This window comes from Lingula anatina, chromosome 9, assembly GCF_051362555.1.
Source record: "Lingula anatina isolate TDL-2025a chromosome 9, LinAna3.0, whole genome shotgun sequence".
Taxonomy (NCBI): domain Eukaryota; kingdom Metazoa; phylum Brachiopoda; class Lingulata; order Lingulida; family Lingulidae; genus Lingula; species Lingula anatina.
Genome location: NC_141775.1, coordinates 11912159 through 11939827, shown reverse-complemented (window position 1 = coordinate 11939827; position 27669 = coordinate 11912159). Strand labels below are relative to the sequence as shown.

At 35.2% G+C, this 27669-nt stretch overlaps 3 protein-coding genes across 4 annotated transcripts in view; 1 reads left to right on the top strand and 2 right to left on the bottom strand.

Moving 5' to 3' along the window:
- Positions 1–207: 207 nt before the first annotated feature.
- LOC106157610 (uncharacterized) lies at positions 208–13692 on the bottom strand. Its single transcript, XM_086995577.1, has 6 exons — positions 13506–13692; positions 11874–12638; positions 11076–11276; positions 6326–6418; positions 1904–1990; positions 208–1157 (listed from the first exon to the last, which is right to left on the bottom strand). Exons 1-6 carry the CDS (start codon positions 13582–13584, stop codon positions 649–651), a joined length of 1734 nt encoding a protein of 577 aa, XP_086851703.1. The 5' UTR covers positions 13585–13692; the 3' UTR covers positions 208–648.
- A 608-nt stretch (positions 13693–14300) lies between these two features.
- On the bottom strand, positions 14301–25393 carry LOC106157616 (dnaJ homolog subfamily C member 11). Its single transcript, XM_086995074.1, has 18 exons — positions 25158–25393; positions 23705–23834; positions 23276–23349; positions 22905–23006; positions 22449–22516; positions 21959–22133; positions 21294–21367; positions 20537–20601; positions 19968–20104; positions 19517–19599; positions 18822–18938; positions 17836–17991; positions 17432–17501; positions 17068–17177; positions 16644–16737; positions 15997–16126; positions 15563–15663; positions 14301–15520 (listed from the first exon to the last, which is right to left on the bottom strand). The coding sequence occupies exons 1-17, from the start codon at positions 25230–25232 to the stop codon at positions 15626–15628; spliced, it is 1698 nt and encodes a 565-aa protein (XP_086851200.1). The 5' UTR covers positions 25233–25393; the 3' UTR covers positions 14301–15520; positions 15563–15625.
- The window catches only part of LOC106170697 (calmodulin-binding transcription activator 2-like), a 42171-nt gene continuing 39757 nt past the window's right edge, over positions 25256–27669 (top strand). For both annotated transcript variants that reach the window (XM_086995073.1, XM_086995072.1), the window contains exon 1: positions 25256–25332. The gene's annotated coding sequence lies outside the window, so the exon portion shown is untranslated. The remainder of the gene's footprint in view (positions 25333–27669) is intronic.

Sequence of the window (27669 nt, the reverse complement as noted above, 5' to 3'; positions counted from 1 at the left end):
ACCGTTACGTACGTTACCAATTTTCGTGTAGATTTTTGTTGTTGTTTACCTATGTGATTGCATGAGACGTCATACATGCGCAATTTTTGTTTTCAACCAGAGAGAATAAAAAAGGGTGATTATAAATTGAGAAGAATTCGTTAACCACATCGTACATGTACACCTCACGATGCCATCGCCTCCCAAAGTTATCTTGTATTATAAGGTTACAGTCTTGTAAATGATTGGTATTCTTTTATTCAAATACGGAATAACACGTAAAAACAAAGTGTGTTTTGTAAATGATTCAGACTTACTCAATATACTGAGGTATCTTTAAATTATAACTGATGGCGCTGTATTTAAAATTTCTGCCAGCTGTGACTGCCTGCAATACTGGGACTTAGGTAACATTCCCAGACCCTATCGTACTAACTGTGGACCGATACATCTCCAAGGGAATTCTCACTAAACTGCAATCAACTTAAGTGGCTTAGATGTCTGGCACGTGAAGTGAAGCAGCTAAATGATTAATTACCCCTAGCTGCTTCAGCAGGTATGACAAACATCTAAGCTGCTTAAGTTGATTGCAATTTAGCAAGAAACCCCTTGGAGATAGACTGATCCTGTTAGATTGATTTAGGTATGGAAACTCAGTCTTAGGCTCCATCACTGCGTTAAATGGGGCTCTAAATCAGTCTGTACAACTATATGTCCAGGTTCTACAGCAGCTGTTTCTTCAAGGATTACAAAAGATGGTGCTCCCTCAGTCGGTGACTCCACTGCAACGGTGTCTCCCTCTGCTGGTGTGTTTTCCACAGTGTACACCACCTCTGTGCTGCCATCTACAGTTGCATCAACACAACTTGCTGAGTCAGCAACAGTGTACACCTCAGTGCTGCCACCTATGGTATTGTCATCATCAGTGTAAGCCTCAGTGGCGACATCTAGAGTTGTGACAGCCACACCGCCAGGGGGCTGCTCTCCTATGAAAGTAGCTTCCAGGATTTTATGCACAAGTTTCATGTGTCTTTTCATGGAGTTTCTGTGTATTGTGGTGAAGTGGCAGAGGGCGCAGCTGTACACAGTGTTGCCGTGGGCAGTCTTACTGTGTTGGTCCAGATTACTCTTGGTGGTGAAAGTTTTGAGACACAATTCACATTCGTAGTTTCTTGTCCCTGCAAAAAAAAGAGGACAAAAACTTTTGTACATCAAATATTTAATGAAAATGGTGATGAAACAACACTTATTTTATTACTTCAAACAATTATTGTTAAAAGAAAATGTTGAGTGAGCCCTTTTCAAGATAAGTTTACTAATTAATACAGCACATATCAGCTTTTTTACTCTGATTAAGTGATTCTTTTGGTAACAACCACAATATTATAATTTCAGTCTGTATAAGTGTATTGGAACAGACTATATTAGTATTCTGCTCAATGTAAAAATATCTTACTGTGACTAAAAGCTTAAAAGAGTAACACAAGCCACATAAACGATAATTGCGAATGCTAGCACGAGCCTTAGATTTGTGAGGACCTATGCTGAAATGAACAATAGGAGCCAAGAATTTAGTGCCCCAACGTAAAATTAGTAGACAAGCACACGTCGTCAGAGCTATCTGTGTGTTATAAAGTTGTGCTCATGGCTATTTATTTTATGTCCAGGTACTTAATTCGTACCCTGAGTGTCAGGGCACTATAAAGTTAGCTTATTAACTATACCTTTCCATGTGTTAACGTTACAGTGCTGATCTGGGTTATATATGAAATCAAGATCGAGCTGGCAATATCAAAATCTAGAACCTAGGGTATTAATACGTGGCTCGAGTTGTTAATACGGGCATTCATGCTCAGAAATCTCAGGCTCAAGCTCGCAAATGCTCAATCCCTTTAGGAGGCCTGTTCCAGATGCATCCACTCACCGCTGTGGGTTTTCATATGAGTCCGGAGCTGCGCTGGATGGTGCCACGTTTTTGAGCAAATCTCACATTTTACTTTTCTCTCGGTAGCTAAAATAAGAGAGTTTAGTAATGAAATCTAGGGTTGGTGGTGGTAAAAAAAAAAGTAAAGGTCGGGTTTATAGACTAATATTTGAATTAATGACATCAGCTGGTTTTACAATGGACTCTAAGAATCTGTTTGCCCAGTTAATGATCTTACTTCCCTGAGGCAATTAAACTTCTTGAGTTTATTTTTTCAAGACACAAAGAGATTTTAACCAATTAACAGTCTTAGTGAGAAAAACTTACATCAATGAAAACATAAAACATTTTTATACAGAGACATTTATCTTAATGGCAAAAAGGACAGGTATTCATTCAATATCTTAATAAAATTTTAATTAAAACTAGAGGATCAGAGAGGCGATACCGCCTCCGAATATTGTACCACCAGCTGGAGCAAGCGCATTCGTATAGACCCCCACATACACAAAATAAGGGGTGCAGCCACCAGTCTTGTGCTTGACAAGCTGTAAAAATGCAATCAACAAGAATTTTCAAAATATGCAAAAAATATATATAACTAAAAATGGTGCAATCAAAGTTAAGTTCATTGTAAGGTAGGTCAAAGGTCAATTTCAAGGTCACAGTAAATTGCCAGTATATGACTTCCTATCCAACTTCAATAGTAACTATGGACCTATCTCTGCCAGTTTTGGAGATAAAAGGGAAGCAAAATTTGCAAAGTTCAGTTCATGGTGAAAAGTAGGTCAAAGGTCAATTTCAAGGTCACAGTAAGATTGCCAGTATATGACTTCCTATTCAACTTCAATAGTAACTATGGACCTATCTCTGCCAGTTTTGGAGATAAAAGGGAAGCAAAATTTGCAAAGTTCAGTTCATGGTGAAAAGTAGGTCAAAGGTCAATTTCAAGGTCACATTTAGATTGCCAGTATATGACTTCCTATTCAACTTCAATAGTAACTATGGACCTATCTCTGCCAGTTTTGGAGATAAAAGGGAAGCAAAATTTGCAAAGTTCAGTTCATGGTGAAAAGAAGGTCAAAGGTCAATTTCAAGGTCACAGTAAAATTGCCAGTATATGACTTCCTATGCAAGTTCAATAGTAACTATGGACCTATCTCTGCCAGTTTTGGAGATAAAAGGGAAGCAAATTTTGCAAAGTTCAGTTCAAGGTGAAAAGTAGGTCAAAGGTCAATTTCAAGGTCACAGTAAAATTGCCAGTATATGACTTCCTATTCAAGTTCAATAGTAACTATGGACCTATCTCTGCCAGTTTTGGAGATAAAAGGGAAGCAAAATTTGCAAAGTTCAGTTCATGGTGATAAGTAGGTCAAAGGTCAATTTCAAGGTCACAGTAAGATTGCCAGTATATGACTTCCTATTCAACTTCAATAGTAACTATGGACCTATCTCTGCCAGTTTTGGAGATAAAAGGGAAGCAAAATTTGCAAAGTTCAGTTCATGGTGAAAAGTAGGTCAAAGGTCAATTTCAAGGTCACATTTAGATTGCCAGTATATGACTTCCTATTCAACTTCAATAGTAACTATGGACCTATCTCTGCCAGTTTTGGAGATAAAAGGGAAGCAAAATTTGCAAAGTTCAGTTCATGGTGAAAAGAAGGTCAAAGGTCAATTTCAAGGTCACAGTAAAATTGCCAGTATATGACTTCCTATGCAAGTTCAATAGTAACTATGGACCTATCTCTGCCAGTTTTGGAGATAAAAGGGAAGCAAATTTTGCAAAGTTCAGTTCAAGGTGAAAAGTAGGTCAAAGGTCAATTTCAAGGTCACAGTAAAATTGCCAGTATATGACTTCCTATTCAAGTTCAATAGTAACTATGGACCTATCTCTGCCAGTTTTGGAGATAAAAGGGAAGCAAAATTTGCAAAGTTCAGTTCATGGTGATAAGTAGGTCAAAGGTCAATTTCAAGGTCACAGTAAGATTGCCAGTATATGACTTCCTATTCAACTTCAATAGTAACTATGGACCTATCTCTGCCAGTTTTGGAGATAAAAGGGAAGCAAAATTTGCAAAGTTCAGTTCATGGTGAAAAGTAGGTCAAAGGTCAATGTCAAGGTCACAGTAAGATTGCCAGTATATGACTTCCTATTCAACTTCAATAGTAACTATGGACCTATCTCTGCCAGTTTTGGAGATATAAGGGACTAAATGTTATAATTTTGGAGTTACCATAATGTGCCATAAATTTCCTACAGAAAAAATTAATTAAAATAAAGAAAAGGTCATTTTGGTCAAAGTTCTTGAAATGGGAGGTTCTCTGAAGTTGCAGAAGTTTAAATTTGATAAAATAATGTCATTTTTGACCACAAGTTGTCTGCTTTGCCAAGCATTATGTTTTATTTTTCTGGAGTTCAAAATTTATTATCCATTACCGTACTGCACATTTTTACGGAAGCCGACTGGTGCCATATGTTGAAAAAAAAAATTATCTCGAAATTTTGAGATAGCATTTTTTTTGTTCAAATTTCAAAATACTATCTCGAAATTTCGAGATAAATTTTTTTGCTCAAATATCAAAATGCTATCTCGAAATTTCGAGATAATTTTTTTTTTGTTCAAATTTCAAAATGCTATCTCGAAATTTCGAGATAAAAATTTTTTTTGTTCAAATTTCAAAATAGTATCTCGAAATTTCGAGATAATTTTTTTTTCTACATATGGCACCAGTCGGCTTCCGTACATTTTCCTTTCACCACCAATATGTACTTTCTGATACAGCGTAACTCGAAAACCGTATGGAATACAAAAAAACCGAGACCACCTCCAGTGTTGGGCTTTACATGCTCTACAAAATGCAAAAAAGAATGGGTCTCTAGCATTAACGGTTCCCGAATTAGAGACAGTTTTCAGTTTCGGTATCTTATGGCCGCTACTCCTGTGAAAATGCACCGATTGACCCCAAATTCACGGAGATGAAAGATGACCTGAAGGGTAACACTTTCCAATAATATTATTGGTTAAGTCTGTGTGGCGTCTGAATAACAGGGCAAAAAAATTTTTTTTCGTAAAAAATTTCATTTTTTTGAAAATTTTGACCCATTTGACCTTGAAGTAAAGGTCAAAGGTCAAATCCGAGGGTATATTTGAAATCTACACATATGACTTTTGGAAAGCCGTCTATAGAAATTTTTCCCGTAACTCCTTCTGTAGGGTAGATAATTAGCATTTAATTTTGCCATTTTTAGACAAGGGTGCATTGCAATGAGTGCCACACCCAGACCCCAATACCGACAAAGCCCAAATTTTACATGGAACGAGTTGAGATTATAGGTGACCTAAATCCATGAGATGGGTACGGGGGCCCTTACCGTCTAGGAGGAGAAGCGGTAACGGTAACATGGCGGCGGAGCCGGCGGAACGGAACGGATGGGACCGAAACCATGTGTACCGCCAGCGCTAACGCTGGTGGTAAATTTTTTTGTTCAAATTTCAAAATAGTATCTCGAAATTTCGAGATAATTTTTTTTTCTACATATGGCACCAGTGGGCTTCCGTACATTTTCCTTTCACCACCAATATGTACTTTTTGATACAGCGTAACTCGAAAACCGTATGGAATACAAAAAAACCGAGACCACCTCCAGTGTTGGGCTTTACATGCTCTACAAAATGCAAAAAAGAATGGGTCTCTAGCATTAACGGTTCCCGAATTAGAGACAGTTTTCAGTTTCGGTATCTTATGGCCGCTACTCCTGTGAAAATGCACCGATTGACCCCAAATTCACGGAGATGAAAGATGACCTGAAGGGTAACACTTTCCAATAATATTATTGGTTAAGTCTGTGTGGTGTCTGAATAACAGGGCAAAAAATTTTTTTTTCGTAAAAAATTTCATTTTTTTGAAAATTTTGGCCCATTTGACCTTGAAGTAAAGGTCAAAGGTCAAATCCGAGGGTATATTTGAAATCTACACATATGACTTTTGGAAAGCCGTCTGTAGAAAATTTTCCCCTAACTCCTTCCGTAGGGTAGATAATTAGCATTTAATTTTGCCATTTTTGGACAAGGGTGCATTGCAATGAGTGCCACACCCAGACCCCAATACCGACAAAGCCCAAATTTTACGTGGAACGAGTTGAGATTATAGGTGACCTAAATCCATGAGATGGGTATGGGGGGCCTTACCGTCTAGGAGGAGAAGCGGTAACGGTAGCCGTCCGGCGGAGCCGGCGGAGCCGGCGGAGCCGGCGGAACGATCCGGACGAGACCGAAACCATGTGTACCGCCAGCGCTAACGCTGGTGGTACAATTACTCGTTTTAAAGTGTAAGCCCTTTTATCATGTGATCCACTGTTAAAGACAGCATGCTTTCTAACATCACTTCATTGTGACTGTGAATTCATTATCTGTAACTTACTTCCATGCCTATATTTGATATGGTGTTGTAGAGCAGCCTTCACCTTGAAGCTTTTGTTACAGTCTGGGACAGAACACTGAAATGGCCGAACATCTGAAAAAAAAGTGGTATATATTTTATCAATCAAGTATGAATTGACCAGATAGTTAGGAGAACCAACAACAAGACCAAAGCAATCTATTGTGAGTGCTGTCCTTTTTATCCCTTAAGACTCTCATTTAGGTTACTAGTCAAAGCCATATAAAGGCTTCAAATGTTTTCATTTTTTATTTACCAAGTTGTTATTTCAGCCAATGCAATGCATATTTATTGTTATATATACTAAATGTTGGTTAAAAAACTTAAGCACAATAATAACTCCACCTTTTCAATGGGGGAAAATTGTGAATTTAACAAATACTGTATTTTTAAAGAAAAAATTTTTAAAGGTCAGAACATTCCTATTGGGTGGTTGCAACAAGACGGACTTTAAGACGGACTTTAAAAGATAAAGTAAAACTGAGACCTCTCAGTAACGATGAATCTCAATATATAACATACTGGTACCATATACATAATTAAGCCCCTCAAAAGCATTCAATAGAGAAGCCGAAGAAGATGGGCTGTGGTAAGTCACTGTAGACAGTTAAGTAATTGTAAAGCAATGTAGTTATTAAGCTGTTGTTTGTTATCAGTTGATAGAATTACATCCAAATAGATCATATGCAATACTAGATTACTGAGTTCAAACAATTATAGTTATTACGCCAATGGAACTTGGAAGTTGATTTTAAATGCAATCAATACCTATAGTTTGAAAAATGGTATAAACGCAGTAAACAATCCAGTCTAAAAAAACTGAAAATGATACAATTGAATCTAGAAAGCTTGCATAGACGTAAGACAGTTAAAATACTAGAAGCTCTTAAGCATCCAATATTCAGAAGTATGTCTCAAAACCTTAGAATAGGAATGAGAAATGTTCATGGCCTTAGTGAAAAACTTAAGGACACTTACTTTGTAAATACACTCTCTAAATATGATATAGTGGGTCTTGTAGAGACCTGGAGTAGCATTAGATCAAATGTAAGTTTCCCCGGAAGTGATTATGTACATTTTCACCAAATTCGAAATAAGAAAAAAATGAAAGGTAGACCTTCAGGTGGCATAGTAGTATACTACAGAAAAACTCTTAAGCAAGGTATCACAAGAGTAGATAGTAGTAGTGAAGATCTGTTATGGGTACGGCTAACAAGAGAGTTTTTCGGCTTTGAAAGAGATATTTTTGTTTGTTTTGTTTATATAAAACCACAGAATAGTACAAGTGGAACAATTGAACAGAGCACTTATGACGTGCTAGAAAAGGAAATCGCTCTATATAGCCAGAAGGGAGATATAATGTTAGCTGGTGACTTTAACAGCCGTACCCACAATATGAAAGATTACATAGAGAATGATGAAGTAAACAGAGTGCCACTTCCAAACACTTATACCTGTGATAAAAGAGTAAAGATAAGAAATAATCTGGACCACAAAATTAACCCTTTTGGCTACTCACTGGTCAACCTATGCATCTCTGCACAGTTACGTATCTTAAATGGTAGAAAGCAGGGAGATACCCTCGGATACTATACATGTCACAGTAATAATGGATATAGTGTGGTAGACTACATGGTGGTTGGTTCAGACCTATTCAAATCAATCAAAAATTTCTGTGTAAACCCCATTGACTATATCTCAGACCATTGTTTACTGGAATGCATTCTTGAAATGAAAACAACACAAGGTAAAAAAACACAACAACATGAAACTACAAATATTAAAAGCAAATTTATATGGGATAAAGACTCCAAAGTAGCCTTTGAAGAGGTTTTCATAAGTGTAGGAATAACGCAAAAAATTATAGATTACGAATGCACCTCCTTTGCTAATAACGAATCAGGAGTAAATGATGCAGTGAATGAGTTCACAAACATAATGGAATCAGCAGCAAACCGGGCACTCAAAAGAAGGCGTTCACATGTTAACAAAAAATCCAAACACAAAATGAAACAACTGTGGTTCGACCAGGACTGTAACATACTAAGAAAAGAAAGTATAGGACTAGGAAAAAAGCTGAGAAGAGACCCATTTAATATGGCACTGAAAACTAGTTATCATCGAGCAACAAAAGAATACAAAAAACTAGTAAAATATAAAAAGAAGCAAATGAAAAACAATATTTTGAACAACCTATTACACATGGAAAATAAAAACCCTAAAGAATTTTGGGAAATCATAGGGCAACTGAAGGGGCAAATGAAAAGTGACTCATCGGAATACATTGAGTCCAATACTTGGTACAACTACTTTAAAAAATTAGGTGAGAGTCAGAACTCTCCAAATGATCAGAACTTACACGAAAGTCTAGCCAACCTAGAAAAACACTTAGACCAAGAACAATTCAAAAAGTTGGACTACCCCATCACCATCAAGGAAATTAAATCAGCTATCAGAGCTCTGAAAATCAGAAAATCATGCGGAGAAGATACAATCTCTAATGAAATGCTAAAAACGTCTGCCGCATTCATAGCTAAATCACTGGCTAAACTATTCAATCTAATCCTAGGTAGTGGTAAATTCCCCTCTCTTTGGAATAAAGGTATGATAAAGCCACTGCTGAAGTCTGGAGATCCCTCGAACCCACAAAACTACCGAGGAATTTGTATAAACAGCTGTTTAGGAAAACTTTTCACTTCAATTCTAAATACAAGGCTTCTCTCCTACATCGAAGAATGTGAATCTCTTTCTAAAGAACAAGCAGGGTTCCGCCCTACATATAGAACCTCAGACAATATGTTCATTCTAAACAGCCTTATTAACCAATTCATCAATAAGAATAATAAGTTATACGCATGTTTTATAGATCTTAAAAAAGCTTTTGATAGCGTGTGGATTGAAGGTCTATTCCTCAAAGTATTAAAACAAAAAATAGGAGGAAACTTTTATAGAACAATAAAACACATGTATCAAACTACAGAGCTGTGTGTCAAAATTGGCCAAAGACGCACAAACTACTTTAAGACAGATATAGGAATAAGGCAAGGTGACAGCTTGAGTCCAATGCTTTTTAATATTTACATAGATGATATGAAAAATGTATTCAATAGCACATGTGATCCCGTAAAAATTAATGCCAACACTACAATCAGTCACCTTTTATATGCTGATGACCTCGTTATTCTATCTAAATCTGCAAAGGGCCTACAAAAAAGTCTTGACAATCTGGGGGACTACTGCAAAAAATGGAAGCTCACAGTCAATACCAACAAAACGAAAGTAATGATATTTAGTAAGTCAGGCAAAAAACCAAACATGAATTTCACAATAGACCATCAAACAATAGAAATAACACATGAATATAATTATTTAGGGATAAAATTCAAATCGAATGGATCATTCAAAAGCGCACTTGATGATCTGAAAGGTAAAGCCATGAAGGCGGTTTTTGCAGTTAAGCAGGCTTTACAGTCCACCACCCACAATATGACCCAGACATATTTAAAACTCTTCGATATCCTTATAAAACCCATACTGATGTACGGATGCGAAATCTGGGGACCATCAATCGCATCTAAAAGCATAAAATCTCTTAAATACATGAATACTTTGCCATTCGAAGTAGTACAAAATAACTATTGCAAATACATTTTAGGTGTGAGGCGCAATGCCAGTAATATAGCAGCTAAAGCAGAACTAGGTAGATTCCCAATTACACATGACATAATGGGTCATGCTACATCCTACTGGCAAAGATTTTCTGAAATGCCAAAGCAGCGCTTGGCAAAAACAATGTATGAATATGAAACAAAACAGGATACACAGGTAAAAAATTGGTCAAGCGAAATCAAATACATTACTCAAAATCTAATGAAAACACAGACTAATACCCCCTCCAAAGCAGAAGTAAAAAAAGCACTGGAAAGTCATTATACCCTTTTGTTTCTCAAAGAAATAGAGCGAGAAAACAGCATACTACGTACATATCGATTATTTAAAACAAATTATGAAAGGGAAGCGTACACAACAGCACCTATACCAAAACATGAAATGCAAAATTTGGCAAAATTTAGAACAGGGGCACATGACTTAGAAATCCAAAGAGGCAGATACCGAAAACCAAAATCAATACCCCCTGAAGAAAGGATCTGCAAGTTATGCTCAGATGAAGTGGAAAACGAAATACACTTTCTTTTAAAATGCCCCTTACTCACCAAACACAGGGAGATCCTAAAACCAGATCCTACACAAACCCCAGAGGGTCAGTTCAAATGCATAATGCAGTCAAACGATTTACATGTTATAAAGAATGTGGCCCACTATATCACAATGTGTAATAAGGTAAGAAAAAATATTCTCAACCAACCACCACCTAGTCAACCAAAGTAACGAGCGTATACTGCAATTGTAAAAAGTAAAAAGTGATCACAGTTATTGTACAAACAATATTGTAATTTACTATTGTAATTTTAGTTATATGATTATATTATGTATACTGTTAGGTCATAGTCATTGTAAAAAATGTACTTGAACCGCAATAAATAAAAAAAAAAAAAAAAAAAAAAAAAAAAATTAAAAAGCAGACTACTCTACAGTTCTATTCTATGCAGTAAAACTGCAAAAAATATTATATAGAAGTTTAATTTTTGTTATTATAGAATTATGCATCTGAAAGTTTGATAATTTTTGCCCATCGAAAAGATAAGATTCATTACCGTAAACCTGACCGTACCTGAATGCAGCTGTTGGACATGTTCCTTCCACCTGTGTCTATTGCTAGCAACATAGCCGCACAAGTCACACACCAGGGGGAGCACCCTGTCAGCGCAGTTATTACCATACGCCTGGTGGTTTCGAAGAGCTTTCATGTGTGGGAAGACTCGACCGCAGCGTTCACAGATCTCACGGCATTTGTGCGACTTTATGCTCCTGGCTGTAAATAAAAAAATTAGTTTATGGCACAAACTAAATTGAATCAATTTGTTCTATGCCAGAAGAGTAATCATGATATCAGATATGATATTTTGTAATTCTATTTGATAATGAAAACAATCATTCCCACTGTCTTGTATTTTCATTATTGCCAATCATTGTGTATAAGTTATAAGAAGATAATAAATTAAAGGAATAGTAACTCTTCTTTTCGGCCAAAAAATGAATTTTCCTGGAGTAAACAACAATTTTCCCATACTTACCAATGGTTAATGAATCCATTTTTACATTCAAAGTTAGTCCCTGGTTTTTTTCTAAAAAGTTTGGTTTTTTGTTAAAATCTCTTAAGAGATTTTAACAGAGTATGGCCATCAATGGAGGTCACGTGGTCTAAAGACAAGCTCAGATATCAGAATAATAGCTATAACTGCCGTTTTTTGTGGTAAAACAGAATATATTATATTTCTGTGAGTTATTCACAATGTTTTTATTGTGAAATGTAGATTTCATACGAAGAGCTATTATCCCTTTAATATATACAAAATGTCATAAAATACTTTACTATTATATTATAAAAGCAAATTCATATAATATATACCCGTGTAAGTCTTCTGACAAATATTACAGGTCACCATTGAACTCGTTAACACATTCTCTTTTTCTCCCTCCTCTGCAGAAGAGTCCACCTCCTTGAAAACGGTACTTTCCATTTCTTTCTGGATGAGGAAGCGTTTGCCGTTTGGCAGCCTCAAAAAGAACTGATCCGTCCCTCCTGAGTCAGAGCTGGACTCTGTGTGATGTTCTCCTCCATCCCCAGGGTGAAGAACACCGAGTCCCTGGGTTTGGACACTGGGATCCTCAGGGTGTGAAGGGGGCGTGGCAGTTTCTTTCCCAGGATACAGTAAAACTGAGATCCCAGAATACTCTTCTTCAAATCTGTCCGGCGTTGTTGATGATTCAAAATCAGACACATCCTGATTATCATTCTTGTTTTGATGAGCAGTTTTCTTTTTTACATCCCTGGTTAAATGATGTCCAAGTCCATCCCTCTGTGTCATGTTCCGCGATGTGTAATGTTTGTCTTTCTGTGTCATCTTCCGTGATGCTATTCTTTTGCTTTTTCTCCTTGTTTGAGGAGTTATTAGTTCATCAGTTTTTGTATCAAGCACTCTTGATTGTTCCAGGTGAATTTCTTTCTCCCTGTCCATGCGTACTGATTCTGTTTCCCGATAGTTTTGTTTATCTTTACTGGTTTTGCAGGCACCACTGGTAACACTCTTTTTAATATCTTTGGGATATCTTTTGCTCTGTCTTGGTTTGAAGGTACTCTCTTTGTTGAGGTGCAGTGTGCGCACATGGAGTCCTGAAAACAAAACATTTCTGGTGTTCAAATTTTACACAGCAAAATGGCAGTGTACTTTCATTGTTGAAAGAAGAGCAAATATACAATGAACTTCCATAAAACAAAGAAGACAAAAGTAAAAATTCTAAGGTCACAATATATGTACTAAATGGATGGTTACAATAATAACAGCTAAACTCACATTAAATTGCCTGATGTAGCATTAACACTTGCCAATTTAGCCAAATGCTAAAATTTACTTAAACTGGTTAAAAAATACAGTTGATTTGACTTTTGTTAATCCTAAACCATTAGAGAAAAAAAATTATGAAAAAGTAGTGATTTGGATAAGTAAAAAAAAAAAAAAAAAAAAAAAAAAAAAAAAAAAAAAAAAAAAAGCTAACAATTCCCCTTAATGCACTTTAATATTCCACCATCTCACTTTTTGTTTGTTTGGAGAAACTATCTCTGTAACTCTGAGAGCATAACGCAGATGATACAATTCTTTGTGGGATGAAGGCTGTTGTTAATCACATATCTGCTACCAGTAGTACTATCCCCATTATGTTTTCAAATGACTTTGCTTTAGAATGATTGTAACAAGGTAAACAAGACTGACTCTTCTGGGATATTTTCTTCCTTTATTATTATTATTATTATTATTGTTGTTGTTGTTGTTGTTATTATTTTTAGATTTATTTATTTTGGCCACTTCTACTCTGAATTGATTGGGCATTTCAGAAGTAAAAATGAAATTAAGCATATGTAACATGCAATATTAAATATCATGGGGAGCTCAGTGGAAAAAATCTTTCCCAACCTGTGCTCTCCAAGTACATTTCTATTTTCTGGTGAGAGAGAGAGAGATTAATCCAGTAGTGCACTTACCTAAATTTAGCAAATGCACAAATTGGTGTCCACATAACCCGCAGACATACGGTTTCTTCCATGGATTTGCTGTCTGCATCCTGATTCGTATAAACCAAAAGTTCCATGCAAATCTGACTTCTCACTGCAAAATTTTGTAATTAATGTTGTTGCTCCTTATGTTTCAATCTCCAAACGCAAAAGAGTGTTACAAACCAACTACACACCGATATAACACATATCTGGTTTATCCGATCAGTGGCTGACAACGACATTGTTTGAATTAATTTCTCTATTTTAAAAAAATATCATCTATTTATTTTTCATTTTGGTTCTTTAAAAAGCAGCATGGAAATTATGTAAAGTCGTTTTAAAATAATATATCAGAATTATTGTTGCTTGAATAATTTAATGAATAATGTTTTTTTTTTCATTCTCTCAAGTGTGAATGCTATTTTCAAATATATATATATATATATATATATATATATATATTTTAATATGCAAATTTTTCTTAAAGGGATGAAAACTGTTTGTTTTGCCATAAATGGATTTCCTGGGGTAAACCACAATTTTCTATACTTAAATCCATCTATGAAGGTCCATGTAGTTGGTTGGTAAGTACAGCACAGATTCCAGAATAATTGTGACAACTGCTGTTTTGGTGGCAAAATAGATTTTTTTATCCATTGTATTTCTACAAGTTCTTTACAATGTATTTATTCTGAATTATTGATCTTATATGAACAATTGTTATCCCTTTAACATCTGCTTAAAGCACATGTTGTGCTTTCGTTTTCAAACAAAACAGCAGTATTTTTGCATTCTACAGCAATTTATTCATAACAAACTTGTTTGTTCCACATGCTATAAATATTTTTCTCAAATACAATACACACACACACACATCATCATCCTGCAAATAACTTCATTCACGATATGTACAGGCAGAAAAAGAAAAGAAATATTACAAATAAAATCTGCATAAATCAACCATTACAGCAGTTGTAGAACAGTTTTGGTTTAGTAAATCACATATCATTGTATTTGTTTTGTTTCAGTACATTGTCATGTAATATCATAAACAGATATACTCGCAAACAATGGTGAACTAAGAGACCCCCTCCTCCTCCCCCCAACACACACACTCTTCGTCTAGGGGATCTCACTCTGTCCTTCCCCCATCAAACAGAGTATACAGACAAAACCAAACAATCTTCCATCTGTATGATCTACTTATTCCTTTGCCTATTCTCTTAAATCAGCATTTGCTGATGGACGCTTTCTTTGTGCTCCCCCCCCCCCCAACATAACCCTGAATTCACCAATGGATACAGGGGATTCAGGAAGAGAACGCACACCCACCCACCTTAGTAATGGGGGAATCTGCCCCTCCACCCCATTTGTTACCAAATAATGGAAGAGGAGTGACTCCGAGACCCTCAGTATTGCAAAATGCCCCATATCTGACAAGATAAAACTAATATTTAAGCAATCCCCTCCCCCTCCTATAATTTTTTTACTTTGTAATAATGTATATGCCAGATAAAGATAAACTGAAAAGTTGAACAAATATGTCTGTGACATACAAAGCACCTTGTATTTTTTTTTTACACCAAAAATGATGTTCTGGTGATAATTTCTTCACTATCTCTCTACACATTTCATTTTCCTAAATTTCAGTTACCATGCATGCCTGCTTTGTCCTTTTCAAATTTCAATTTCTATCTGTGCAAGTTGCAATGTAGAATGCCAAATACAAAATGAAGAGACTGGCACATCTCCATTCTAGAACAACAGCTAATCTAAAAGTACATTGTTGCTTATTTAAAATTTTCCTCAAAAACAGTTCTTTCATCAAATAATAATCAATTTATTTAGGAAAAAAAAAAAAGATTATGCACACCTGCAAGCATATTTATAGAGGCAGTACTTTATATTAAACGTAATACTTCCAACTATCATAAATTGCATTTCTACAAATTAAAATTGTTTCTAATGCAGAGCAATGGCATTCTGCTTATAATATATATATATATATATATATATATATATATATATATATATATATATATATAATTTTTCTGTTGAAAGTGACTCGATGGTAGATGATGTTGCTGTGACTCTATTTCTTCTGTGCATCAGCTATTTTCACTGGCATTATTTCTGATAATGTGTTCTGAAATATAAATTTAAAGTTTACTGCAAATGTACAGGTTTCAAAATTAAATGCCAGTGGCTGCTGGCTTCTCACTTTGGGATACCATTTCTGTAAGCTAAATAAATGTGCGTTTTCAGTCAAATCAAAACTTTCGTAAACGTATTATGGGTTCGGCAAAATTTTAAATTGAAACACATTTTACATATTCCCATAGCCTATTATAATATGTTTTGCCTTTGTCAAAATTTTTCTATGCTATAACATAGTGTAATGTGGGTTGTTTTTGGGCCAGAACTCGATTCAGAAAATCTGGCAAATGACATTCCTGCTTCTAAATCCAGCCATACTCACTTGCAAGAGGAAGCCTGATAGGTTCTTTATCTGCTATTGTAACGTCATGCAGTTTTCTCTGAAATTTGTATCTGATATACAAATGTTTTTCCTCTCCCATGCATGGGTCATAAAAGCCAGGAATTTCACTCTAAAAATAATAATAATAATAACTTACTGTCATATCTATACTTATATAGGTAAATCCAATATGATCTGATGATAAAATAACTTAATCAAATAAAATAAAACAAAACAAAAAAAGAAAATCAATTGTACTCATTAAAAATATGTGTTTCTAATGGGTAAAAGTTCTGGTGCATGTGGAAGTTGCTTTTAGAGATGTAGTCGTGATGTTGATAAAATAGGTATAAACAAACTACTTGCTGGATGGCCAGGGTCACATCTTGGTACTCATTATCAATAGAGAAAGGAAATATAACTAAATATAACAAAAGAATTAAATTTTCAATATGCTATGACTCTATCAGATATTCAGCTTTTTATCATAAATGTTTTCAATGATTCAGAAATATAAAAATAATAAAATTTGCTGAGTAAGAAAATGTCAAATCCTACACATTTTAACACTGCAGGATGTGGATAATTTCATTTTTTGTAATTTCAAAATTTAAACCTTACATATAGCGCTCAACTGTGAGAATTACCTTTGACTTTGTTTCTGGCAAAATGAGAGACGAGTTTTTCACCATGACCTGCAGCGGGATGTTAGCATCTATACACTGGCTTTCATTGAAGTCACTGCAATGGAATCCATTTTAGGATTAGCATAAAGGGTTGTTCTCTCTCTCTCTTTTTTTTTTTGTTTTACACTAATACTTAAAATATAAATCACTGAAAAGATACTATATGAAAATGCCCCTTGCTCATTTTCATAAATCCTTAAAAAGAAACTCTTTGCAGGTAATATATGTTGTTGTACTTAGGTCATTTATAAATTTTATTTTCCAGTTTCAATTCATTGTGCAATATTACGTATTTGTAAAACAGTGCATTTTTTACAAGAGAAAACTACAATCTGTTAACTGTTTTCCAGTTCTAAATTTCAAAGATAAAGCTGCTGTCTGTTACCCAGAATCGGTGGAGATAATCTTCCCGTAGACAGCCCTCACTATGATCAGGCCACCCTTTCTTTCTTCTTCCTCACGTATCCTCTCAACTGTCTCCTTCATCAACTCCACCTGAAATAAATAAATAAATAAATAAATAAATAAATAACAAATAGATAAAAATAAATAATTAAAAAATTGAGAAAATACCATCTTTTATGTACACCTAATATCAACATCTACCTTCATAAAGATTGTCCAATTTTTTTTTCATATCATTTTCAATCTTTCAATTTGTCCAAATCTCATTTAAATCTATCTAACACTTTTCTATTAACTAAAAATGGTTTTAATTAATTAATAACTATTGGAGTTTGGATCCTTACAGCACTCTGTGCCTGTCTTCTCTTCTCAGCAATTAAATCTGCATATTTTTCTTTTTTCTTGTCTGTGTCCCTGTAAGAACATTAAATATAATAATTATTATATTAAAAATGCAACATGAGAGAAAGAGGGAAAGAAAAAGGAATGGAGTATTACGTTTCACCATACTGATTCATAATAATTTCAAGAATGAATATTCTGAATACAGAGGAAGGCTACATTAAGGACATTAGCCATCACCAAAAAAAGACCACCAGCACCCAACTCTCTCATTAGGGCTCACAGATGAGTTCATAAATAGGTCACCTTGGCCTACTTTTTCATGTAAATCAGTAACCTTGACCCACATTTCAAGGTCAAAGCTTTCATGCCTAGTATCCATGCTTTGTGTATAATTTCTACTCACTCTTCCTTTTCCTTCTGTACAAATGGGTCCACTATCAATTTCTTCACCACAAAGTAAGTCACCAGGGGCACCACTGTGCCGTAGAAGATAGCTTTGGGAAGAATTTCATCAGACAGCTGGATGGGGAAGTGAAAGTCTTGGTTACCTCGGTGGAGTCTGGAAATAAATTAATTCAAATTATTCTCTGGTGAGTTTATTATATACTTATACGTAAATACAAACAACTGAATAAAAATTTAAAATATACAGATGTGCATTGATGATGATTGTGATCCACTTTTATCATAGTGACTGACAAGTATGTTGTTAGTTATAAAATTATTTTTTTTTTCCTAGATGGGACTTCCTAAATTTTGACATTGTGTCACATGTGCCACTTTATATTGTAATTTAATGTGCTATGTGTAAATAGGCCACTGTTTATATGCAACATATATTTGATATGACAGAGTGTAAGATGTGACAATGCGTCGTATGTGACGGTACGGTAGGCATGACAGTGTGTCAGACATGACAGTATGTTTGTGTTAAGTACGAGATGTCAGTTATTGGACATTGCCTTAAGAATGGCATTGTGTAACATTGCTTTCGTGCAAAGCCATTCAGTCTACTCAACATCAGTAATACATTTTAGATTTAAATAAATATCATTATCATTAACGTTTCCCTTAATACTTACATTGTGTGTAAAACAACAGTGTGTTAGGTGTGACAGTGTGTTACGTGTGACTGTGTTAGATGTGACAGTGTGTTAGATGTGACAGTGTGTTACGTGTGACAGTGTGTTAGATGTGACAGTGTGTTACGTGTGACAGTGTGTTAGATGTGACAGTGTGTTAGATGTGACAGTGTGTTAGGTGTGACAGTGTGTTAGGTGTGACAGTGTGTTAGATGTGACAGTGTGTTAGGTGTGACAGTGTGTTACGTGTGACAGTGTGTTACGTGTGACAGTGTGTTGGGTGTGACACAACTGCAACAAAACTCACTTGATTTTGAGCATAACTCCAGATGGCACTCCTACAGACACATATGCCTCCAACACACTGTATTTGCTGATCTTCTTGGCTATGCCATACTCAAATATACTGGAGTAAACACCTAGCCTGAAATATACCATACTGCATTTACAATATATTTGCTAATCTTCTTGGGTTTCATTATACTGAAATATGCACCTAAGCTGAAGCATATCATACAACATATACAGTTTATTTGCTACTCTTCTCAGCTTTCAAATTTACTCAAATTTACTGGAGTATACACCCATCCTGCAATAAACTATCCACATATACACTATACTTGCTAATTTTTTGGCTGTCAACTATACTCATCTATACTAGACTATACACCTAACCTGAAATATACCAAATTTCATTCAACATACACATTACACTTGCTAATTTTCTTTGGCAAACTTTAATTATCTGGAATAATAATTTAATGAAATAGCAATGAAAATAAACAGAGTAAATACAAAACAGCTAAATAATAAAAATAAATCTATACATAAATAAAAAGTAAAATTTTAGAATTAAACCATGACCTAAACTTAAAAAAATCTGAATAAATTAATATATAAATAAATACATAAATTCCTGATATCTTGACTCCTCCAGTGAATCACAATGCAAAGTATATAAAATATAGAATGGTTCTAAAACTGGTTTAATGCCACACCCACCTTGCTACTACTTTGAATTTGGCATCATCTTCCAGGAATTTCCTAACATATACACAGGCTATATTGGTGTTTGACATGCTTAGCTGAAGATGGATAAAATATAATTATAAATAATAATAATTATTATCTTTATTATCATAATCATCTTTAACTAACTTATTTGTAAAATATAAATGATTATAAAACCCCTGGAAGTTGCAAACAAATAAAAAGACAACAGAAAATATTTTGCAAAAATGAAGAAAAAAATATAACAGTAATCAAATAATAAGTCTTATTTAAGTTACTGTGACAGTCATTTTTAATTAGTACGTAAGTCTGAAGTTTAGATGCAACATGCATACAAAAATATAAATTTTGAAAAAAAAAGAAAAAAAAAATGAGACTGGCCCTAAAAGACACTAGAACTCTGCCAAATATTACATCATACAGAAAATAAGATTATTTATACCTGTAGAGAGAATTCTAGATGGTTATTAGGGTTTTGCCATACAAGCTCAGTTTTCATCACAGACAAATGCCGCCTCCATGGTCTGATATTTAAATGTATTCTGCCAACCAGTGACCTGTCCAGCTGATAGGACAACACTGAAAAATAAATATTTCAAATAAAAAGAAAATCTTAAAATAAAATGTGTCTGTTGGCAAAAAATAAATATTTCAAATAAAAAGTAAATCTTAAAAGAAACAGTGTCTGGTGGCAAAAAAATAAATAATTCAAATAAAAAGTAAATCTCAAAAGAAACAGTATCTGTGGCCATCAATTTCTCTGGCAGCCAATATTTTACCCATACTCACAAGTCTGGTTCACAAATCAAGTTCTAGTTCAAAATCTAGTACTTTTTAACACTAGGTGTCTTTTTGATATAGCCAACTAAATAGTAGGTCTAACAGTAGTAGACTATAATATTATCCTAATCCTATTCCAAAGAGTTTGTCAGGCCTGAAAAGGTGTGATAGTATCTCTGACATACGCTAGCACTATAAAACTTAAAGTGAACTCTACAAAGTCAGACTTACTTGAGTTTGTACTGAAATCTAACCCCCTTGGAAGAACTCGAACTATTCCTGATGCTGTCATGTGACTGAAATGAAAACCAATCAAAATGATGAAAATGATAAATTCAAAATGAGCGTTTTCCAAAAATTGATTCATCAAACAATATCAAATTGAGAATCTAATTTTTCCCTTGTCCCTTTTTTTTTCTATTTAATTAGAATGTTTCAAATTGGGAATTAGAGGTTACAGCGAAACCTGTAGCCTTATTCCCTGTCTTGTGCGCCACTAAAATACAAGATCAGGGGCGGATTGAGGCTGTCTTCTGGGTCTTCCAGAAGACGGTCAGACTTTCAACTTTACATTAGCGGGTATTTAATTTTTTTCAAAAGATGATCAAAAAGGAGGATAGATCAACAAAGATAATTTGGAAGACTGTCAGAAAATATTTCTGGATCCGTCCCTAAAGATGCCTGTGTTAGGGCCACTCTCCCCTCAGAGGGGCGAGTATAACTTCACAATGATCTGACTGGTAAACAAGCGGATGGATATTACCTTACTTACAGCTCTATTGATGGGGATACTGGACGGGTTTACTGGAGTGTGGGAGTTGAAGAGATCAGAGGTAGGTTAAAAATTTGAGAGCTCCCGCACCGCGTCGAGCGTGAAAACTGGTCCTCATTACACACTTTTAGAGACCTTTGCCAACACAGCCAGTATTTATCAGAATTGTCAACAGGAATGGATTTCAGGCTACCCTAACCTGTGCTTTGTACTCACCATCGTGTGGTCAGTGTTCTGAAGTGGGTGAGGGAGAAAGCAGAGGGCTGAGGACTTCCTACAGCTAACTGGCACTAGAACAGAGGCAACAAACATCATTAAGGTATAAAGTTACTAATGCTGACATAGACAATATAATCTTCTTGTCTCACCCAACAAAATTTATTCAATGATTTATCTCTTAAGGTATATTTGGTCCTTACCACATTAGTAAAAATAAGCAGATAAAACATAAATAAATGAAGCATATAAAAGATTATATTTACACTATAAAAATAACATTTAAACATATATACAAATGTATAAAAATAACAAAAATAACAAACCTCATTTTTTGATAAAATTTAATAGGCCGATTTTTAACTTTCTAACGTTTTTGAGTTTCCAGTTTCATTTTTATTATTATTCCATAAAAGTATAGGGCTCCAAAGAGGCCCATTGATAAGAAAACTTCTTTGTGTTTGCCACATGGCACAATGTACAACACACAATATGACACCTAACACACTGTCACACCAAACACACTGTCACATCTAACACACTGTCACATCTAACACACATTCACCCTAACACAGTGCCAAATGTAACAAAGTAACCCTAACACACTGTCACATGGTCAGGTGAACATTTTGCGCCTGGGTTTGCTGCTACGTCAATCCCCTTACCTGCCACCATCCATGTATTCCTGTAAGTCTTCGCCAGAGAACATTGACGGAGCCATTTCCGTAGCCATTTTCTACTCCCAGCATACCCTGCAGCTCTACGGTATTATTGTGTGTGATGGGTGCCTCGACAGACTGCATAATGGACATAGACTTGATATCAATTTTGGGCAGTAATCTGGAAACAATAACTTTATATGAAGAAGAATGAAGATTAAATAAAAAAAGGAGAATGTGGTGGAACATGGTCTCTCGCTTAAATGAAATTTTTTTTGAAAGCAACTGAAACATTCAGCTTATTATTTACTAAGCATTTATTCTATATAGCCATATAAACCTCTCTACTCCCCAAAATCTAAAATAACACTCAGTTAAGCAATAATGACATTCAATTATTTTAGATGGGTAATTGTGATTGTGTAGTTTTACTGTGTGTTTGTGCATCAAGTACGAGAATATTTGTTAGATAAGGAAATGGAGAAAACATACTTACGTCTCGTCAGGATCCACACTGTAACCTTCAAATATGTTGGTTGCATCTATATGTATCCTCAGGGATCCCTAAAAAAACACATAGTCCAAGCAGTCTGAGAAGTGAGCTTCATTCTTTCTTATATCACATTTTAATGAGGCAAATGAAAAAACATTTATTTTTTATTCTATTTGCCACATGTAAATTTGAGAAGCAATGCATATGATATGAAATGAAATAAGGTCAATGACCTTAGGGCTAACACTGCACTGAATGAACTCTGACCTTGACCTTGGCATAAATTCTGACCTTCGCCTTTCAATGGGTTCATACTGTTTTTTATGAATAATGACTTTGTCTTTACTATGCATCCTAACCATGACTTAAGCATAACTTGACCTTGACCTACCTTTGGGTTCACATTGTTCTGCATGAATCCTAACCTTGACCTTGACATGAATATTGACCTTGACCTACCTTTGGGTTGACACTGTTCTGCATGCGCCTCTCCTCCTCCAGCTGCAGCAGTCTTTGGTACTCTTCACGGATCTCCTGCGGAGTCCGGCTACGCAGCACGACCTGGAGTGATAAATGTTACATTGTTACAGAGTACATCTAACACAATCTCACTAAACACAGCACTGTCTTCACTGTACAGTTACATTTGCCGTCTATTCATGATCATGTAAATGAGCTTTTTTTGTTCATAGCAGTGTGACATATTAGGGATTATGCGGTACTTTACAACCCCCATCCCTGCAACCTTTTTTTACAAATCAAAGTTCCATGCTTCGTACCCTAGCAAAGATCAGATGAGTAATCGATCCAGTCAAAAATAAATACCCCACCTCTTTGCCATATGTCTCTAGCCCTTTCACTCCCAGTGTATCATAGACGGCTCTCTTGTGTGGGTCACTGAGCACTGCAAATAAATAAATAAATAAATAATTGAATGAATGAATAAATAAATAAATAAATAAATAAATAAATAAATAAATAAATATTTACTCATACTTATGAACTAGTACTATCATGTTAAACAGCTTGAGGGTGTGTTAAGTGAAGAGACATATAATATGTCTGTCTGCAATGCCAAGAACCTGACTTTAAGTTAAGGTCAATTTTTGGCCTATCATTACTTTTAGAAACCAGACCTCTTCTGGCATAAGTCTGATATTGTGGCTAGTAACAGAACAAATTAATAAATACCACAAATTGACTTAAATTTCACTGGCACTTGATGCTGAGCCAGTGCTAGCATTGGTATGCTGACACACCTTCATATATTTCCTGTAGTTTATTGAAGAGTTCTAGGGCACTGGCCTTAGCATCTTTGTCTGCATGCTTGTCAGGATGGAACAGTTTACTCAGGCGACGGAAACTGTTGCTGATCTGTTCTGGGGTGGCCTGAAACATTGAAATTATACACATAAACTCACATACTAATACTGCTTTTCTTCAAAGGTGACCTGGAACAGTGTTATTACATATATGTAATATATCTTATATATAAGAACTTAGAAGTCATATGCTGTATTCTTTCATCAGCCTGTTCCTGGTTAAACTGCCAAAGTAGGTAAAAATCCATCCAAAACTCTAAAACTAAAACTGAACAATGAAATTATAGCAATTTAATATTCATATACTGCATTCCTTTATGAAACTTTTCAAAATGGTTTCAAAGTCACACAAGTAAAATCACAGATTTGATTAACAGTTTTGGTAAAGATATACCTTGATGATAAAAGTTAGTTGAAGTTCCCAGTGATATGTATCCCTCTCACTCATTTATTTATTAAATTATTATTTTTATTATCTTATTAAAATATTAAATCTTGTGTGCACTGTATAACTTAACAAATACAAATGCCCATCTAGTCAACAGATTTCAATATTATGCACTATGAACAGATTCTAAAGAGAACTGTACTTCAGTTGAATATCACACAATAGCATGAAGTGGATGTTTAAATGACCGAATAAACTCAATGTTTGGTTCGTACATCACAAAGAGGATGCTTATACTGCGAACTTAGTAGAAAATTGTATTCAAATGTGGGATATTAGAGTTTTATGTAAACCTTGGAGTTCTGTTGAAACCAAAAATCACTGTAATGTTGATTATGATATACAGAAGGTAAAATGTAAACAAAATTAGTCCAATCTATTACCTCCTGACTTTAAAGATTCATATGAAGTAACCTTTTTGCCAAAAATCTGATCAAATGCCACCATATATTTTCAAAATTTACACTAAAGAATCTATAACTTAAATGTTTCAAACCACTCAGAAAAGATAAGCACCTCAGAGAGCCCCCACATAATTTTCCTTTCCATTCAAAGTTCGACAAATGACAACGTCCCAAAAGTCCGACATACGTGAGCGTTTCCCATTTCTGAACACATAAGTCAACATATGATCAAAGAAACAGATGCGAAATACATACGCTACACTTTACAAAGTGCACAGAATAGGTGTACATACAAAAAAGAAAGTCTTCGGTTCATTTAGACCAAAAGTTCGCAAGCAAGCCTTTTGCCATCAGTAAACATAGCTTTGTTTTCATAAAGCACGTTGGACTGGGGTTCACGGGTTTACGCTAACGAAATACTGGGTGCTTATTACAATAGCACTTAAACGAGCTATGCGAACGCTGGCAGTATTCAAAATAAATATCTATATTAAATTAAATAGTGCTCTAAACAGAAATGGTGTTTGGGGCAGTTTACCTCTCGGTCAACATTCAAAAATGCATAATAATCCTCCGATTCCAAAAATTCGAAATCGTCTATGGACGCCGCCATTTTCTTCTTGTCGGTGCATTGTGGGAAGACTTCCGTTGATGCGCACGCCTAATCAGTGTTTTGGGAAGCAAAGAAAATTTTTCGATGCTCTGAAGATGAGGTAGGTGTTTCCTGTGTTTATTCGACCTTAAACTGCGACGAGTTTTGTGATTTTGGGATATATGTTTCTAGGTACATAGCATGCATGGTCCACGTCGTTTGATTTCGCTTCGCTGTGCCAGAAACGTCAATTTTGAGGCCCAAAAACGCCGGTTCGCCTCGCCTACACAAGCAAAAGAGTTCCAAAAACTGGTCCTAGGTATTTTATCATTATGCGCAGTAATAGTGCCGGGGGCGTGAGTGTTTTGTATTTTACATTTCCTGTCGCCGTAACAGCCATTCAACACTTTGATGTATAACATTAGTCATTTATTTTTATCTGGCTGTACTTTTAGCTGTGGGAACAGGTTACACTGCCTGCACGTCTGAACTCTTGACTACGGAAACCTTTAGCTTGGCCTTATGGCTTGTTTTATGATAAATGATATCGATAAGGACTGAAAGTGTATACAAAAGGCATCACTCCCTCACGAAATCAGTGCTCTGACTCCTACGACTCTAGCACTATGATTAGGTTACGGACTAGGAAAAATTGTCTGACGCCATGACCATGACACAACGGGGGAGGGGAGGGGAGGGGTGGGAAGTTGGGGGGGGGGGGGGGCATTTTGATGGGACGTGGAGAAATAAGTGAGGTGCATTTATTACAGGTATTTTCCTTACATTTTAAGTGATTGAAGGATGCTTTTATTTATTATTACTATTTTTTTTGGGGGGGGGGGGGGGTTTAAGAATAATTAAGTCTGTCAGATACTAAATATACAGGTGGGAGACCCCGTTCCCTTCAGGCAAAATGTTTGATGAAATAGGCCCTATTGCAAGAGATATATATTGAAAAAAAAGCAGTGTTTGTAAGGGAAGCAAGCAGAGTTGTACTTATGATATTGTTCATAACATCCACATCTCCATTAAAATTATGGTATTCATAATATATATCATTCTAAGAATGAAGTGGTTACTCATTTTAAATAGGCATACATATATTTGATGATCTTATATGGCACACCATTATTGACAAGCTTGTATATAAGGCTTAGCAAAGACTTAACTGCATATGGCATTTGATGTCACTTTTTGTGTCAGTCAAGAAGAGCTAGTAAAATATTACCCTGTGGCGATTGACAGCATATTGACACTCTGTTTCACTGTCTGTTATGGTAGCTCAGCAGAATCGCCTCAACCGCGTAGTGAAAACTGCCAGTTGCATTGTAAGGAGGGAATTTCCATCAATGGAAAGTTTGTGTGAGAGACGAGTGCTCAAGAAAGTTAGGTCAATCATGAGTGACCCTGGATACCCAGCGAACGGCTTGTTTCTACCTATGTCATCATTGCGACTTTGGTCACTAAAGGAAACAACTTCCACAAGGACCAAAAGTCCTTTTTATCCATCAGCAACAAGTATTTTTAATGAGCACAGTTTATTTAATTTTATTTTAAAAGATTATCGACATATCATATTAATTTTCATTTATACCTTACTGTAGAAACACGACAGTAAATTAATTATTATACAAGCATTGCTGAAAGGTGAAATCTCACCCTTAGTTGCCCTGTACATATAGCCATACATACCTGATGGTTACAGGTGATAGCATAATGGGATTTTCATTGTCTTAAATCTTCAGATTAACTATTTTGATAGCCATTACAGTTGCAAAATGTCAAGTTGCACATTTAAAAGAAATGAAATTGTTGGCCTGTGCTTTTCCATGACTTGTATTTTTTAACATGTCATAAATATGCAAGCAATTTGCATACATGTCCATTTAGTTTACAAGTATTAGTATATAATTCTTGCCTGTCTTTTATATAGCAATGAAAAAAAAAAGACATGGGAAATTTCACTGATTTTCCCCTAAGATATACCCTGTCCAAAACTGTCAACAGAAAATCACTACTTAGAAACCTGTACATAATTTTTTCTTTTTCCATTAGGGCATTTGTTCACCTGTTTTTGTTTCTATAGAATGACTCAATAATTAGGAGCATAGAACTAAAAATATAATTAGAAGCTTAGAATTAAAAATGTTTTAGCAAAACTTAATCAAACGGTTTTGCATTCATTGTGTGTCTCATTGCTGAATGAAGAAAGGGGATTCAGAAGTCTTGGAGACACCTTTATCTGGAGTTTTTGAATTTGAGATGTAAAAGAGTAAATAAGAATTAAGAGTTATAAAGAATTAAAAGAATTTTTTTACTGTAATTATTTTTCTTTTGCCAAAATACTTTATACTGTCTTTACAAAGATATTTTGCATTGCTAGCCTCTATTCTTAAACTGTTCACTTTATGATATATTATGTGGTGCAGTCTTTTATCAGGCACTAGTATGCAAGTGA